The following is a 19442-nucleotide window of genomic DNA, read 5'->3' as shown; positions in this document are numbered from 1 at the left end:
ATTTGCTACATGAATGCTCCATGATTCAGAAGAAGTTGTACAATGCTTTCATATTCGCGTTTAAGAGCAAAATCAAGAGGACTGACATTATTCGTGTTACGTAAATTAATGTCTGCTCCTTTATTCAGTAGGAGGTATACAATGGTATCATGTCCATGTTTACAAGCTGTATGGAGAGGGCTATTTTTGTTTTCCTTACATAAATTGATAGCTGCTCCATTACTAATAAGAAGTTGTGCAATCCTTTTTTGTCCATGTTTACAAGCTACATAAAGAGGGCTGGCTCCGTATTTGTTACAGGAATTGACATTTGCTTTATTACGCAGTAAAAGTTGTACAATGCTAACATGTCCGTGTAAACAAGCTGTTAAGAGAGGACTGGCTTTATATTCATTGCATAAATTAATATCTGCCCCATTACTGAGCAGAAGTTGAACAATGCCTGTTTGTCCTTCTCGACAAGCTTGAAAAAGAGAACTGGCTCCATTTTCGTTACATACATTAACATCTACTCCATTATTTAGTAGCCGTTGTACAATACTTTCTTGTCCTCGTTTACAACCTTCAAAGAGATGACTGGCTCCATATTCGTTGCATAAATTACTGTCTGTCCTATGTTTAAGTAATAGTTTTACAATAGCATCGTGTCCTTCTTGACAGGCAATGTAAAGAGGACTGGTTCCATCTTTTAGACATGAGTTTATATCTGCTCCATTGCTTAGTAAAATTTGAACGATGCTGTCATGTCCCATTTGACAAGCTACATAGAGAGGACTTGCACCATTTTTTTTACATAAATTAACGTTCACTCCTTCAATCAGTAAAATTTTAACAATTTTGTCGCGTCCCTCCTGACAAGCAATGTGGAGAGGACTAGTCCCATCCTTCATGCAGGAGTTGATATCTGCTCCATGCTGCAGTAAAACCTTTACTGTCTTATCATGCCCATCGTGACAAGCTTTAAACAGAGGACATGTTCCATCTTTCATAGACAAGTTAATATTTGCTCCATTTCTGAGTAAATTTTGTACAATTATATCATGTTCCTCCTGGCATGCTATATGGAGAGGACTTGCCCCATTTTTCATACATAAATCAATGTCGGCACCGTTACTCAGTAACAGCTGTACAATGTCATTATTTCCCGATTGACAAGCTATATACAAGGGGCTTGCTCCATTTTCCTTACATAAATTGATACCTGCTCCGTTTTTTAATAAAAGTTGGATCATGCTCCTTCGATTTAAATGAGGAGATTTTCTCATGTCATTCTCTTTGGTTTCATCTATATCGTTTCCAGCTGCTAATGTTAAGGGAGTCCAGAAATTTTCATCGGTAGTCTTTAGATTCACATCAACACCAATTTCGATCAGTTCATCTAATATTTCAGTATTATTAAAAGCGGAGGCAATATGTACGGGATAAAGAAACTTCCATTTTTCTGCCAAACATTCTCTAACATGATCTTTTTCAAACAAAGCTAAAAGATCTTTTGAGCCACTGCAGCATACAGAAGATAAAAGGGAATTGCCCTTGAAATAATGGGGCATTTGTTGCAGGGATTTCAAGCAATATAGGGATAAACTTGTATCACAAAATATAATAATAGCACAAAGAGGAGATATTTCCTCTTCCAAAATCACAAATACAAGTTTAGACAAAAAAAGGGTATTTGTCGTTTGATTTATTTCTTGATAATCAATTTGAAGCTTTTTCTTTTCAAGTAGCATTTCAAGTTTCTCTGGATGGTGTTCCAACTCATTTATAAAAATCTTTATCACTTTCTCATTTTTCAAACACGGGTTGAGTACAACATCTAGCAAACCTTCTCCAAAAATGTCATTAAAAAGTCTTTTCCCAAGAGCATCAATGTGTTTGTCACGTAAATATATAGTGAATTGATCACTCTTCTCGTGACATTCGAGTTTAACCTTTTTTCTAAGAAAACCAATGTCTGCATATTGTATTAACTCCAAGGGATAGTCTGTTCCAAACACAAAGGTGGTAACTTCCCTAACAAGGTCATGATAAAAATGATACGTATCGCCAATTTTCTTAACGAAATATCCTTGTAGAGTTTCGAAAGCATCACCAATACTATGGGGTGCTGTGTTTTTCTTCATTTCACAGAGTTCTAACGCAAGATTATATGTTTCTCTTGATGTCACGGAATTTCGTATATCTTCAATGCAAAGATGATTGTTAAACAGTACAAGAAGAACCAATGCACAGTATTTGTCTTTGTCTGAATTTCTGAAATGTCGTATTTCCTCTTTAAAAATCGTTACGGGTGCTTTAAAAAATCTCAGGTTTTCCTTTCTATTTTTATAGATTTTTTTGCTAAAATATAATTTGCATAATAAAGGAAAATACGTTTCGGTTTTAAGTATTTGCTTTAATTCCTTTTTCGATACAGTTTTGTCAACATCGTGCTTTTTCCAAATATTTTCTTTTTCTTCAATACTCAATTTAAATTTTTCATTGCTGAGGTCTACGACATGTGATTTATCTTTCAATAATCCTTTTACTCTACCATCACTTAAAATATACTTTCTACATGACATCAGAAGTTTGACTTTCTTTAAACATGCTTTTAAATTTTCCTCATATCTTCTCCATAAGTTATATTCTATTTCATCAAATGAATCTTTGCCTATAGGATCACTTACAACAAAAATTGTTCTACCATCAAGATCACCAGTAGATGCATTTATAATTTGTATCATATCCATCACTGCACTTATCGGTTTAACACTCCAACCTTGACTTCTACATTTAAGAGCGACGTGGTGCACGATGGCGGATTTTCCAGATCCTGTGTGACCGGTCACAATTACAATGTTCTTACATTTTATAAGTCCTTCCACTTCTCTACTCGCTTTTGTTTCTACAAACTGTTTGTTGTCTTCTTGCCATCTCTTAAAGAGGACTTTGTCAAGTGGCAATTCTGAAAAAGAAAACCAAGAGGCCTATGGGTCACATTACTCATCTGAACAACAGTTCATAGACAACTTCCAAAAACCATGAAATTCGTAGTCAGGGAAACGGGGGGGGGGACGAAGTATACCTATTGCTTCAATTTTACTCTTAATTACTTCTTGTCATTTCAAATTTCACATCTTCCTAAAAAGTAGAAGGGGAGGGAGATATCATGATAATTCAGGTTTATAGATGTAAATAAAAGAAAAATATTTGCTGCGAGGAAAAGATGTAATGTTTCTTACAATATAAAAGAATTTAGGATTTACCCTTTCTAAGAATGCTTGCATAGGAATTGAAGCATTTAGTTCTTGAGAAGAATATTTTAATATTTTTTTCTACATTTTCTATGTAAAACCTTGAACCTTGTTAGGGCCCTAAGCATTAATCCGGTGTTTACAATTTCAACAATGTAGAATGAACATTATTTGTGTACGATTGTATAATCATCTTATAAATTGTAGCATTGTAATTCTTGAGAAGATTTTAAAGCATAAACCTATATACTTCTATGTTTAACTTTAAACCCCTCTTGGAGCCCCAGTTTTAGTTTTGGAGAGTGGGTTGTAATGATTTAAACAATTTATAATCTGTATTATTTTAATAAAATAAAGTAATGTCACAAATTACTAAGGCTGGGACGATACTGTACTTAGCCGATTCGGTACACAATGAAATTACATCATTCCAGTTCTTGAGAAAAGCTTATTTTAAACATTTTCATTAAATAATTTTTTGTAAACTAAAAACTTCTCTTAAAGCCCAAGTTGTTTGTTCTATTCAAATTTTATGATACAAACATATTATTGAGCCCATCGCTTCTGCATACATCAAAAATTTTCAAGAATATAAATAGCGGTTCGTTAACCGCAATGAATGCAATGAAACAATTGCATCAACATTGCAAACATATTGAAATATTAAACGTTTACTAAAAGAAATAAAATTACACATTAGAACACATTTTTGATGAGAGAGAGAGAGAGAGAGAAAGAAAGAAAGAAATAACATTCTATAGCGAGTTAATCCCAGGGGTCCAATTTTCCGATGTTGAACATATCCATGTCACTTTTTTCCTTTGCACAGAATTCGAAATTTTTATATAACTGTTTTAAAACATTTATAAGGTCATTTACTAATAATTTGTTTTTTGACATCTCCTTCTGTATATGTTTTGTTTTTAATTAAGATGAGTACAATATTAAACTCTTTTGACTTCACACCATCTAATCACCTAAAATAAAAGTTTTGTTATCAAAGTCTATTCTAGTTTCTTTAGAGCTGCAAACTCTAACAAGTTCTGTTAGTAAATGTTGTACCTTTTGGACATTTCCGTTATAAGTGATAAATTGTTTCTTCGGCATTTTCAGAAAAGGTTCATAGATTAGTATCCATGTTACCTATTGTATACCGAAAACTGTTTGTAGTTAATATTTAATGGTTTATTGTGTAACTGCAACCATTGAAATTTAGAGTCTGTGGTAATAGTAAAGAGTAGATGAAAGATCGACGTTCATTGTTTTTCTGTAATAACAAAATGTTCACTCCATTTTTCCTTACAAAGGTTTTAATATTAAATGATATAAAAGGTTTGAAACCTTCATTTCTAATGAAGTTGTATAAAATAATTCGTTTGAATATTAAATTTTCGTTTTAACATTTCAATATCTGAAAAGTTTTTATTTCCAACAAGCAAGTCCATTACGCATCTTACTCCTTTCACATACCAAGATTTATTTTTAAAAAAAGGGGGGGGGGGGCTGATTTCCTATTTTAAATTTATTATTGTGTCACCATGGCTGGCAACTATAATCCTTTCTAGAGTTTACATTTGAGTTATCTTGCATTTTTTTAAAGCTTTTTTACTACCTTCTAAAGATCATTTCTTAAAATTTCCTGTAGTTGCAAAATATAATATTTACCTGTATTAAATAGCTTTATTGTGTTGATAATATTCACCAGCAGTGTTTTCCATTTTAAATAATTATCCTTAATTAATCCCTAATTCAAGTAGACTTTATTTCTTTAATATAGGAATTTATACAAACCATCCTTAACCCACCATGTTCATACCTTTAAATGAATACCTGTCCTTAAAATCAATCATATTTTGAATTCCAAACAAAATTTTGATTAGAATATTATTTGATACTTTTAATGTATTACACTTAGGGTTTGGTAATAATATGAATAAATGGTTTAATTGAGAAATTAAAAGAGATTTACCTAGTGGTTTGCTCCATTGTTCTTTTACAGATTTCATCTCATCAAGTTTCTTGTCATAATTAGGTTTTACAGGATTATCTTAATCGACATATATTATTTTAATAATTTAGAATCTGTATTATAGGAGGATGCTAGCATAGTTATATCACAAATTGTGCCATTCTTAAAAGAAGATATTTAAACGGGTTTTTTTTCTATTTAACTTAAAACCTTTCTATGGTATAACGATTTTTCAACAATTAAGAACCCATATTTAAGAACCTTGCAGAGTAATATAAAAAATAATATCATTAATCATCAGTAATTAAGAAGATTTACAAACATTTTACCTATATATATTTTATGATAAACCCTTTAGGGGCCCAGTTTTGTTCTGAGAGTCACTTTTTAATTATTAAAAATGTTCACTGTATTTCGAAGCTTTGGTGTAAGTATTGACATGTCTGGTGCAGTGGTTCTTGATTTTTAAGACATGCACCCTTTCATCACTGTTTTGCAATTATCTCCCCTTTCAATTGGTTTGTGCCCTTTTTTACAATTTAGAATCCTCGTTCTTTTTAAAAACGCTTTGTGCCAAATTTGGTTAAATTTGACCCAATGGTTTTAGAGAAATAGTAAAAATGTGAAAATTTAAAGGACGGCGGACAGGTGATCAGAAAAGCTCACTTGAACCTTTGGTTCAGGTCAGCTAAAAAGGGTGATTTTGTTGTTAAAACTAAAATACGTTCTGCCTTATTATATCACTAAAACATTTTAAATTTAGAAACATGCAACATTGTAAAATTTACAAACTCGGGGTATTATGTCTCATATTTATTCATAAGAAAGTGAAAAGATAAACAAAATCAAGAAGTCTATGTGTAAAACAAACTATCAAAGAAAATATTTTGAGAGATTAACCATACATATATTTTAAAAAAATATTTTGTTATGATTTTTTGATCACCTTACAAGGAGTAAATGTCAAATGCAATATTTCTATACTATATAAGTCTTTTTTGACAAATTAATGACCTCTTCAATACTGTTGAAATAAAATCATCGTCTTTCGGGCCACTTGGACTAATAAATGGGGATTACTGCATAAGATATTAATAATGTTGACTTTGTATAATAGTTTGATTTCTTCCTTCTTCATTTCTCATAAAAAAGGATAAATACAATGGGATAATCTTTTACTATTATATCTAAAACCATGGCTTTTATTTCTTTTAAAGGAAAGTTGTTCGTTAAATTAATGTATGTTTTCTTTCTTCAGATGTAGACAAATCATGCTGGTCTCATACCTTCAAAACTTATATCTTTTCGATTATGTGAAGCAAATAGCAAAAGCTTTTTATCTTCATCTTCTTCATGCTTTTCAACATCATTACGTCTTTTGTTATTTCTAAATGCTAGAAATACAAATCAATAACGTTTATGATACAAAGCAAATTTCAAAATCAATTACTTTTATGATACAGAGAAAATAAACATTAAGATGTGAATGACTTCTTCAATGATGATTTATGCATTTGAATCAATCAAAGTTACTAACAAAACTGTACAGGTTAAGACAGTGGCGATTGGTTTGGAATTGCAATTTGCTGATTAAATTAAAACAAAATTTAAAAAAAATCTTCTTTTTTCAATCCACCAAAGAATTATATCTGAATGCAAACCTTACAAGCATAATTTTTATAAATATTTTCTGTTAAAAATTACAAAACAGATCGTGGGCAAATAACCATTCTTTCAAATTGATAATTTATGAAACAGCAAACTGAGCTGAAAAGATGTATCGTTTTCCAAATAACGTATGTTTGATAAGATGAAAATAACGTAAGTAATATTTATCCGTCATGATTTATTTATTACTAAAGAAAACAAAACACTCCTATGGTCAACTGAATTGTTAGGGAAGTTTGTCAGAATGTTTACATTAAATAGGATTATTCACTCAAACTTACACTATTTAAAGTTTTAAGTTACATATATATTAAAGTACAGTAGCATTTTTAAGAAGAAAGGGAGAGGGGGTATAGTACAGTTAGTTAAGCTTCAAAACTTTGGGTTATGTAAATCGAAAGTTGTAATTTCCATACCTAATTTCAAACCTTACCTATTTTAGGCTTGATGAATATAACGCAGACAAAAGCGAAACAGGTGATAATCAACACTACAAAAGTTATTACAAATAAAATCCAATGTTTGTTGTCATCTAGTCTTTTTTTATCTGTAGCATGTGGAAGGTAGCTTGTTGATGTAACACTATCAAAAAGAGGAGAAAAACATCCCAATGTAGTGTTTAAATACTCAGAGTAAATGCCCCCTTTGTCCATTAAAGGGGGTGAGCAGCTTTTCTGTATATTCGAGAGTAAAATTGTGAACATTTCTTGATCATGAACTGGCTTGTTACTGCCAAAAACTGACTTAATTCGTTACATTACGATATATAAATATATAAGATAAACAAAATTACGTCATGCATGTTGTTTTGTATGCAAATGCCGCAGAACAATGCATTAAAAGGATTAAAAATCAGAAATATAAACATTTGACAAAAATATAAAAGGGTGTTTTTATTTTCCATATTATAAATTTTTAAGTTTAACTTTCATTAAAAAATATATGCATATTTTTTATTTAAACAATTCATTGTTTGGATTCCTACCCTACTGATAAAAAGAAAGCAATTTAATAAATTTAATTTATACTAATAGAAATTTAACAAAAAAAATTATTGAAACTGGTATAGAGATGTCTGTCACATTTAACAAATTGACTTATTTTTTCGATTACAATGTAATGTCAAGGTGGCACCATAGACACAGGTGTTCTAAATATAGACTTGAATTTTCTTATTCTTAATATATCCCATGCCGACTGATGAAAATATGGTATCATACTTTGAGGCAAAGTAATTACATTTATTCAGTATGCAATATTAAAACTTTATCTCAACATATGGCTCTACAGAGGACACCAATGAACCCCTATCTTTTTTCAAGAGTTTTTTTTTATATTCAAACTACTAGTTAGTATGCAGTTGCACAGTTCTACAGCTGTTCTAAGTGATTAAAAATGCACTGTTCTGTTCTTGTATAGTACCGGTAATTTGCATACAAAACAACATGTAGAGCTCCATATTATTGCTGTTTTATCTTTTGACAAAAGTTTTAGTCAATTCTTGCCAGAAACAAGCGAGAAGAAGAAATTTTGTACATTTTTATTATCAAATGAAAAACATAGCCGAACATCGCCCTTAAACAATTGACTTAGAATTTAATAGTGACAAGGAAGAAATCATACATTTGTTTTTAATCTAAAGAAATAATTCTAATTGCCTGACCTACTTCACGATCGGAGTTTTAATACATCAACGTAAGTATTCGATAACTTAAAATATTAATATTTACAACGTTATGTGTCAATAAAACTTAATAATGAGATTAGTCTTGCCTTTGACAGGATGGTTCAGCAAGGAAACATCCATTACCAATAGATGTGCATGGTGGATCTATGAGAAAGAGACATATGTGATTCAACTTTATAACATTTTTGCAGATCTTAAATAATTATAAGCTCTAAAAAAAACTTACAAAGTAAATAAAAATAATTGGGTGACCGGAAAAAAATATATTTGATAAAATGTGGAGGAGTTTACTACAAAGAACATATGTTTAAAATGTCTATATAAAAGTACTTACCCTGCACATAATTGACTAATGACCATGTCTTAAAAACCCCACTTCGTTGGCGTTGTGAATTAAGGATCATCATAACAGATGAACATAAATTCGTTTTATGAGCTTAATCAGAAAGATACTTGTGTTCTTCAGTGCAAATCCCTAGTTTAATTTTGTACAAACACGAAGATGTTACATACCCCCACTCAATTTAACAAATAAATCCATACTCCGAAGTGGATGGGTGAAGTTGCATGACAATAATTATAAATGACAACAAACAGTAATAAAACATAGATAAATCAGATGGATGGAATATCACTTTCCTTTCAAGTGATATAAAATTATACATCACTCTAATTATAAAACATGATTATATTGATGTATTTACATCATCAAATTAATTACACTTTTGTTTTTATTTTAGCAATTAAGTGTCAAAATGACTACAATGAGAAATACTGATACTCTAATGTAATGTTCATACATTTTTCCTGTTTTAAAAAGGGGTCAAATGCACATCATATAATTAATAAAAAGACAAACACTGTTTTTTTTCTCTCTTTATCGTCCAATAATTTGGTACTTACTTTTGAACAGGTTATGTGAGACAAAAGAAGTATTAGGACATCCGGTTATAAAACTAGTGCAGCTGTATGAATCTACAGCTGAGTAGCGCCTATTCAAATATAAACATATACCTGAAATTAAGCCAAAATAATATCATTTAATTAAATTTAGTAACTATAGATTCATCATAAGATATTGGCAGGGATGGGGTAATCATAATCAGTAATCGTGATCGGCTGTAATCGATCACCGGTATACCTTGTAGGCTAAGTTCAACACATGTCAACACGGTCAATTATTTGTAAACAGTTTTTTTTAATCATATGATTTTTAAAAAATTGTGTCTTATTTAATACAGGTAGATAAATCAATGCCTTTCTTCTTAGAACATAGAAAAAGATATTTAAGCAACTCAAAAAACATATCTCAAATGGCAATTGACACACCATACGAAAACTTCCTCAAAATGTTAATAATACAGTGAAATGAAAAAAGCTTGTAAAAGTTGATAACTTGATATCCGAATTAATACTCTTATCGAAAGTGCATCACGGTAAACTGACAAAAAACGAGAAATACTTATTATGATACTGTGGAATCATTAAATTTCGTAGGGGCCAATATTCGTGGATTGCTTAAATTTTACAGGATCGTGGGGACGTAATTTCATGTATTCTTTTAAACCTACAGAGGAAATATGACTTTATTGCCCTAATTTATTAATTCGTGGAGGATGTTAATTTGTGGATGAGAGGTACCCACGAATTCCACGAAAATTGAGCTACCACGAAATCTAATGATTCCACAGTATCTAAAGTAATCACATGTAATAATCATGATTACAAGAAGGAAAAAGTAATCTAAAGTAAGCAATTACTACTTTTAAAATCCAAAAGTAATTGTAATTTAAACGATTACTTTGGAAAGTAATCTACCCAATCCCTGGATTTTGGTACTGTGGCATTTATATAAGTGAATAACAAAGAAGTTCAATAGGTTCTTGACATGCTTGAAATTAAAAGTAAGTTATTGTCTTATATTTTATATTTCATGTAAGAGAAATTACGTAAAAGCATTTTTCCGAAAATATGCAAATTATGTGACGTAAACATTTTGTATTTAGAACGCATCAATTTTTTTAAAAAATAATATTATAACAAAATACAAACGAAACTGCACATTAATAATTATGTTAGTACTTGTTTAACATTATAACAATGAACTTGTGTACCTACCTTCCTGTATCAATATGAAAGGATAAATATAACAAAACTCTAACAGTTCCGTTATGTTTTCATTCGGCAAACAAACGTATCCATTTTCTGTTGTACAATTGATAGCAGACGACCTCTCATTCCATTCTGTCTGATTTTTGGGACAGTGTTTTGTTGAGTACACTGGAAATTTATAACCGTTCAACTTCCTCTGGAAAAAAGTAATTAACGTCGTCAATTATGCAATACTCTGATTTTCTACAATCCAGTGGGTGTTGATACATATTTCTTTTAATTCAGTAAGGTAACGATAGTATACTGATATTAGAATTAAGCTTATCCAAAAATTAAAAAAAAACATTCTGACTAAATTTAATTTCAAATTCTTGATGGCTGGCTTTTACTTATTGATTTTTCTGAAAACGTTTGTAGCTCAAAACAAAAATCAATAAAGTCACACGAAAAAAGGTATAAACTGGATTTAGGATTAACAAAACAACAACGAGAAATAAAAACGACGGAAGAATTATTTAATGTATTTATTATTGTACAGAATACGTTGTAGGTATATTTTTAAAGACTTTTCGATGGAAAATGTGTTTTATAAAGATGAAAATCTGATACATGTAACTAATGAAATAATTACGATTTTAGATATGGAAGATGGTGTGATAATGTTGCAAGTGTGCATTTGGTTTAGTCATAAAATACGATTTCAAAGTTATTTTTGTCAATCAAATCTATTTGATAATAATAAAAGTTGCAAACGCACGATGTCTAACTTAATTCAGTTTTAAAGACTTTAAGAAATGATAAAAACAAAAAAACCAACCACCTAAAAAAAGTCTAGTTACATAGTTACCTCATGTCTGGTGCTCGAACCACTGAGCCAATTAAGCCAAAACAAAGTGCTTTCTTAAAATGCTTTATACGACATTGACCTTAAATTTACGGACTTGTATAATTTTATTAAACTTTCAATTTTAAGGATAAGCCCATTTATAATAATCATCAGGGTTATCGGTCACCAATAGCGAATTCGAACGTAAAAATTGCATGACGAAAATTAAAACGAAAGAAAATATGAATGAGTAACCACTACGCTTCACCCCTGCGAATGTGTTCGGAATGTTTTCTTTATCGTTGCTAAGTATATGAAAAATCCAGAGGTGCTCGAATGAAAGTTATCGAGACTTCACCGAGATTTGTTCAGTTCCTGTGAAATTTCGAGCGGAAGGAAATGTGTTCGGATAATATTCTCAAAATACGTAAGAACTGATCGTTTTTCATACCATATCCAATTAAACTTTGATTTATGTTAAAACATGAAAATCATTTAAGTTTTAATTTTGTATTTAATTGGTTATTTAAATTATTTTAAAGTGACATTCAGAACAGAGTTATCGTTAGTGTTCAGCCACGTGAAGAGTGGTTGAAAATAGAAACATTGGGTTGCTTAATAAAATCATAGCCATGTTTGATGTTTGTTGTGTGCAATGCCAGGTTTTTGTTTTTTTAAATTGGTGTCTTTTTTGCATAAAAACTTAGTATTTCGAGCCATTTTCAAGGAACATTCTGCATAAAATAGTATAGTCTGTTTCACTATTGATGCTATTACTAGGTCAGGCACGGATCGAAAATAAGCCCCTATAGGGGATCTCTACTAAGCATGTTAATTTTTGCAACAGCAGAAAAAAAAAATCTGTTTGCATTGTTTCTAGAACACATTTTATCCACCAATTAATGGAGATAAAGTTTAAAATCAATAAATGTTTAGATTTTATATTTAACTACGAGTACCTAGATTCTATGAAATAGACAACAAACACGAGGCACGATTTTTACCAAATGCAACCTTATGAATATAAAAACTTGAAAGTTTAACCTTCAAAAAATAAACAAAAAACATTATTTGATTCACGAAATAGAAAATTAAGCGTCTTCTCACGATTCCATCTGCTTGAGATCAATCAACATTTACGGCGAGGCTGGCTGTTCCTTTTCCAGGAATATTATAACTAACATATAGAGCTATAAACTTCCACGGTAACACTGCTGTTCAAATTTGGTAACGATAATTTTGGTGATCGGCTTCGGCCGATCACTACTGTGTCCATATGAGGCATCCGGCAAATGTTTCCACGTGCGCACACATTCCGCTTGCATAAGTAGTTCTTATAAAAACTTGAAGTTTGGTTTAGTATTTATATAACATTTTACTCGATCAGTTTTATTTCAATTCATTTACAGTTCGACATGTTAATTCAATAATGCACATTTTGTCTTACGCGTAAGAATTTCGATCAAAAGATTCATTCAGTAATGCAGTTAACTTCGATGAACTGACCTCAATCGTAAGAAGATGCTCCATGAACTGACCTCGATCTATTGATGTTGCATAATAGTAGCTAGAAAGACGGCTTGATTTATAAACAAGGTTACGTTATAATGCGACCTCAATAACAAGTTATGATGGCATTCAATGTTTTTCAGTCGCATTAAATCATTTTAATACAACTCTTTCTTTGTATACGTGTTAATGCTCTTTGAAGAGCCCTACTCAGTATTCTAAAGAAGAAGGAGAAACATTTATTAACATTTAATAATTACGTTAAAAATATAAAACTAGACAAGGAGTTTACGAACGGCTTTCCCCAAATTTATTTCAAAATTAAATTTGTTCACGGTTTATAATGATGAAATTATGGTGTACAGATTCAAAATATTCTATATTTTGTAAAAATACAGTACTTTTTTAATTATTTTACATTAAACTGATCATGTTGATTGTTTCTAGCTATCAATGTATCATTATTGCCGATCATTCCTTTAAAAGGAATACTTGTTTAATTTACACACGTACATGATCGGTCATCAGAATAAGCGTCGTAAAGAAAAGCTATGAGTAATGCATCAACTCCTTCGGCGCATTCCAAGCGGCAGATATACCATTTAAGTACATCACTGGCTATCTAGTTACCACAACGTTTACAAAAGTCGCTTATACATACTATTCTTCGTCGACATATCAGCTATTTTCGTCCACGATCGCTTTTCCTTGGATGGTTATTATGTCCAGTTGCATATTCCAGCGATCTCACATGAAAACTAGTTTTATTACGAGTTTTTCTGCACAGTGAATAATATCACAAGCTATCTCAGGTATTTTCCTTTCGTTTTCAATTCAACCGGTTCAATCCATTAAATTCAGCTCAATAGCTCTGCATCAGCTGAAGGCACATCCATTTTGAATATTGTTGCTGTTGTTGTTTTGTATTCATAATGATACGCACCGCTTCATTTACATTATTTACATTTTTGATCAATGACACTTCACATTTTTTTTATTTGAAAATGTTTTATTAAATGATAAGAAATGAAGATAATAATTGCGCTTAGCGCATTGATGAAGTTTACCGGACAATTTTTTCTTTGATACGTCGATCAATAGAAAAATTATTATCTTCATTTCTTAAATCCATTTAATGAGTCGTACCAAGTCATTTTGTTAAAATATGCGTTTGAATTTGCCTGCCATTTTGTCGGAAATCGCACTCGGAATATCTCGGATTTTATCATTAACATGGCGACCATAAACAGCCAAGTTTCAGACGTCATGTTAAAAGTGGCAGTGATTTCGTTGGAAAAAACAGTTAATGTGGTAATATGGGATTATAAAAGAGCAACATGGTAGGTATTTGAGACCAATCCTACGAAAAGTTAGGCAAGGTGCGCGTGATATATTTTTTTATTTGCTACGAAGCGAGGATATGGGACGAATTCTATCGTTAAACCGGGTCCGTAGGACATCTGTAATTTTAACGATAGAACATTCTAACTTAATATGGCATGAAATAACTTAATTTGAGGAAATTTGGAGTTAATGTTTTTCTTGACCTGATATAAAATATACGCTGAATTTATCCTACAACTATCCCTTGCACTGACCGAATAAAGGTAAGCCACTAAAAAAAAGGTAGGCCTATATTCGGTCAATGCCTCAATATAGCTTTGTGAATTTATCAAAATGCTTTGTGACGTCATCTTCCTTGGTTCGTTTACGCCATAGCATCATAGTTTGAACTGCAGATATGCACCAAAATTAAAAAAAAAAAATGCCTCATTTGAGGCGTTAAATGTGAAATCATGTGGAGGATAAACAAAATACATGATAACTATCTCGAAATATTTGCGATATCTGGACTCGGATCGAAACGTGAAGAGGTCTCTGCAAGCCTTGCCCTCTGTCACTTTCCCTTATCATCGCGAACCTACATGTATATCTTCTATTTTATATATGTCGATAAAAATATTAGAAAACTGTTCAGATATGTTTTTAGAATATCAAATATCCAAATGCACAAACTATCTGGAAATTTGGTCTGCACTGAAAATTAGGAATTCTAAGCTACATGTAAAGTTATAGTACTCTAAAACTTTTGAGTTATGAAAAATGTTCATTTTCCTCTTGAAACCCTTCCATCACAAAATATAGTCCCTGACTAAACTGTGTGAATATGTAATTTTATCTTAACTATTTATTTAATAAAGTTTATTTGACGTTGTAAGATATTTAATATACGAGTAGAATTAATATATGACGCAGAATTTTCAGACTAGAGGTGACCCAAAATGGCTAGCCATAAACAGGGGAACGAACTTCTTTGAATCCAGCCTTCTTCAATTAATAAAGCTTGTATGTTGTACTTATATAGAATAAGGGGTCTAGCCCTCTTGTAAACAAACTCCCTCCTCTTTTGACCATTTCCTCTTCCAGGTAAACATCATAACGCATAGGACACCCACCCCTCCTTTTAGAAAAGATCTTGATCGGCGCATGACATATCATTTTTAACTTTTATATCAATACAATATATTTCCATCGTTATTAAGAAAACAAATCGTTTACTTACAGACTCATAGATGAGAAAACAAGAAGACAGAAGTAGAATTAATCCAAAACGCAAATCCCGAAATCGTGTACGCAGTTCCATGTTGACTTGATAAACACACACAGTTCAATTCGTCACGTTTAAGTGGATCTATATTTTTTACTGAATAACTGAAACCGAAACAGGGAATAATTTTAAAGTCCAATGTTTTCCGTCTATGAACGCTTTTAATGTGTTCAGAAATTGATATTTGATTCAATGCGAGATTTTTAAAATTGAAATTAAAAACAAGAGGACAGAAGTAAACTTAATCAAAAAATCAAAACACGAAATCCTTGACGCAGTTCTATGTTGACTGTTGAAAGAAAACACAATTTAACTCGTCACGTTTCAATTGATCTCTATCTCTTTTCGAAACCGAAACATTGATCAATTTAAAGTTTGTTTTCAATGGACGCGTTTAAGTTGTTCAGAATATTGATATTTGGTTCAATGCCATATTTTTAAAATTGAAATCAGATTTCTTTTCAATACCAGTTACCTGTGTTGCACCGTCTAAACATGCACTAACCAACAAAAAAAACAGCTCTATATTTGATCTTTAACGATGCGTAATCGATCATTATAATCTAAGGCTACTGAAATGATCGAGACAGGTCGTTAGATTGTCGTAGGTCAAACCTTAAGATAGTCTTTAGATTGTCTTTCAATAGTTTAGCGACACCTATCGCTTTTATCAATTGATTGCTCACCTGTGTGCCTTATCTTGATCCCTCCTGTATCTGTCTATCATTATCTCGTACCGTAATCATCTTGTACACATGGAGGTCAAACTCATTGTTTTCTTTTGTTTTTGTTTTCTTCCTACTTTAAAAGGTTAGTTTTGTTGATTCTTCGTAAGGTTAAATACATATTTAAGCTGTTGTTTTTCTACCTTGTTATAATTTTATTCCTAGTTTTGGTTTCAATTAAGTATATTATTTGCAAATGAAATGTTAATATTATATATGTTATATATGGTGATGTCAGATCGACTAAAATTCTAATAGGAGACGATTTGGCTTTTTCTTTTAGCTAACGTAATGATGTACATGTACGTTAACAGTAATTAAGTGAATTTTACTAACTTTTCACATTCAATTTATGAATTTGTTAAAATAAAAATGTAAATATAAACAATAAATGCATTCTCTGATGATGATTCATGCGGGTTATGAGGGAAGCGATCATTGCAAAAAAAAAATTACATAACCCGCTTAAGAAGGTTATGTACGTGTATTTTTTCTGCAATGTCGCCACCTTCATATCCTGCATGAATCACCAAAAAAAGCATTTTATTGTTTAAATGAACTAATATACTTTAATTCATTAAAATGGACAGAAATTCATTTGAGCGTTCTTTTTACGCGTATGTTATAGATTTCTGTATCTTAGCTAATAGTCATTTAATAATTCTAATCACACTACATTAAGATTATGTAATATCATTCTATACATTACATCAATTCTAATGTCCTTGAATTTCATTTAAACTAATGTTAGTGTTGAACTATGATTTGTTTACTAGTATTTCATATTTCATGATGTTGTTTAATTGGTTTTAAAGTTTTTCTTTCTCTGCTGACGAAACTTTGCGTTATTTTATTTATTGGAAAACTTCCATGTTTGCCTTAGATAGCATATTATAATACGTAAACTACTACACGAAATGTGAACATTCAAACAGCAATCTTATGGGATAGGTAACCCATTTTTAAAAGTTATAATCTATATTTATCTTTATGAATCAAACACCATGCGGAATACCAAATAAAGCAGTATTCTAGTAAGTCAAGAAAATGTCGGTATAGTAGATTCAAATCACTTTGATTGTGTAGACAAATTGCTCAAACGAACGTAAAATAAACATGGACAAAACTACAAAAGTACCACTATTTTCCGAAGAATGTGCAAAGAATTTTCGGTTTATTTAGGTCTCTCTCTGGATAAGAGGTTCCTGGGACTGTTCGGTCTCTCGGTGTCCAATCCTGCGGATCTTTCCGGGCTTTACAACATTAAGGTTCCCGGAGACGCCACGGGTTATCTTGACATCAGCCATCAACAGCAAAGCGCGGGCGCAACCGGAACCGGTTATGTTCAACATCAAGGACAAAACGGTCCCGGATGTAAGGATTTTTAGTGTACGTGATATATTCTGTACTTTTTGAAATATTCCAGTTTCATTATGTTTCAGAAAAAAAAATATTACACACATTCAATTAATAATTGTATGTATGTCAATTATTTTAATGATTTTCGGCTTAAGCGTTTACCATGCAATCCGGCAGTTCCGGTGTAAATACTTTACCTGGTAAATGTGACCAGGTCATAACATCTCTATGTCCTGTGGATTGCAAGGAAATTGATGCCGTGACTGGATGTGTCACGTGTAAATCTGGATGCGGTAAAATCTCTCTCTCTCTCTCTCTCTCTCTCTCTCTCTCTCTCTCTCTCTCTCTCTCTCTCTCTCTCTCTCTCAAATATACTTGGTATGCTTTATCTCTCATCAAAATGCGTTTCTAACATTTACATTGTTTAACAAGGATTAAATACCAACGCTCCAACAAGCAGTCCGGTCAAGATACCATCCTCAACGACAGGTAAAGAAAATTTGAATATCGAAGTTTTTCGTACTAATTCATCGAGTTCCAATGGCATGATATAGTATGATATTCAAAGCCCTTTTATCTGTGTCGGATTCACATAAATTTGTCCAGTTTGATTACAGCCTCGCCGATGTGCCCTGCTTTTCCTCCCACCTGTCCGAGAGGTCACGTGGCTATTGTTAACGGATGTCCTATTTGTACAGGTACATTACATGTACACTTGCTTTTTCCTGCAACCGACTTTCTACTTCATTAAAATTCATGCTCCGTTTCATTCGTTCTTCTTCTATTTCTATTCTCATTTACGTACACGTTTGGTCATTGTAGCTCACCTAACAACGACACAACAAACTACAACAGCGCAGGCGCAACTGACATGCGCACCAGTCAGATGTACAGCACCGTGTAACAAGGGAATCATGCTGGGAGCTGACGGGTGTCCAGCCTGTGTTTGCTGATGGCATAGTTATTTCTGTATTGGGGCATGGCAAATTTTAATTCAGCAGTAAAGTCAGTTTTGATGTTTGCTTGTTAATGTGTTAGTTTCAATTTAAACGTCGCTTCGAAAAAGTATTATCAAAACAGTGAACAATGTGATTTTATGAACTATTTGTTATTTAGTATTATTGCATTTATGAGCCATTATATAGATAGTGCCTGTTTGGGAGGGTAACAGCTGAAATTTAAACTGTTATCCTCCCAAACAGGCACTATTTATTTAAATTTACTGACTGTCTTAATTTTAGAAATTTTTTTTACTACTTTTATATAGAAATGACATAAATTCTACGGCGAACCGTACGCGCATGATTTACACGCATGTAACAATTCTTTTTGTTACCCGTTGCCAAGTGTGTTGCTAACGCTGAGGGTAATAGAACAAATTATCAACTGCGTCTAAACCAATCAGATTTCAGTATTTTACATGAAAGTATAATAATGCAGATTGGCTCTTTGGGATCATTATTTCGCATGGACATTGTAGGAACCAGATAAATATCATTTAGATGTTTCTTTCGAACACATTCAGTATACACAATTTCAGATATGACAGTATGTAGGGATTTGCTGACTAGGGATCAAGCATTATTTCTGAAAAAATCTGAAAATGTTTTTTTGTTTCATAAATACTTCGCTGTATCTTTTTTATATAGATATCATTTATTTATTACATAATCACGAGTTTTCCCAAATTGTGTTGTACCAGTCGTGATTCGGATCTATTTGTAAAGAAAAAATATTATATAT

At 31.7% G+C, this 19442-nt stretch overlaps 2 protein-coding genes across 2 annotated transcripts; one reads left to right on the top strand and one right to left on the bottom strand.

The window, feature by feature from the left end:
• Nucleotides 1-5: 5 nt before the first annotated feature.
• On the bottom strand, nt 6-15883 carry LOC128174211 (uncharacterized). Its single transcript, XM_052839823.1, has 5 exons — nt 15571-15883; nt 10679-10868; nt 9464-9574; nt 6492-6599; nt 6-2947 (listed from the first exon to the last, which is right to left on the bottom strand). The coding sequence occupies exons 1-5, from the start codon at nt 15649-15651 to the stop codon at nt 6-8; spliced, it is 3432 nt and encodes a 1143-aa protein (XP_052695783.1). The 5' UTR covers nt 15652-15883.
• A 465-nt stretch (nt 15884-16348) lies between these two features.
• LOC128173404 (uncharacterized) lies at nt 16349-18718 on the top strand. The gene is made up of 6 exons (XM_052839074.1): nt 16349-16425; nt 17523-17714; nt 17855-17992; nt 18132-18188; nt 18317-18397; nt 18522-18718. Exons 1-6 carry the CDS (start codon nt 16371-16373, stop codon nt 18650-18652), a joined length of 654 nt encoding a protein of 217 aa, XP_052695034.1. The 5' UTR covers nt 16349-16370; the 3' UTR covers nt 18653-18718.
• The last annotated feature ends 724 nt before the right edge of the window (nt 18719-19442 follow it).

The sequence above is a fragment of the Crassostrea angulata genome, chromosome 2 (genome assembly GCF_025612915.1).
Source record: "Crassostrea angulata isolate pt1a10 chromosome 2, ASM2561291v2, whole genome shotgun sequence".
Lineage (NCBI taxonomy): Eukaryota > Metazoa > Mollusca > Bivalvia > Ostreida > Ostreidae > Magallana > Magallana angulata.
Note: the sequence above shows the minus strand (reverse complement) of the source record. Positions and strands in the feature narration are given on the sequence as shown.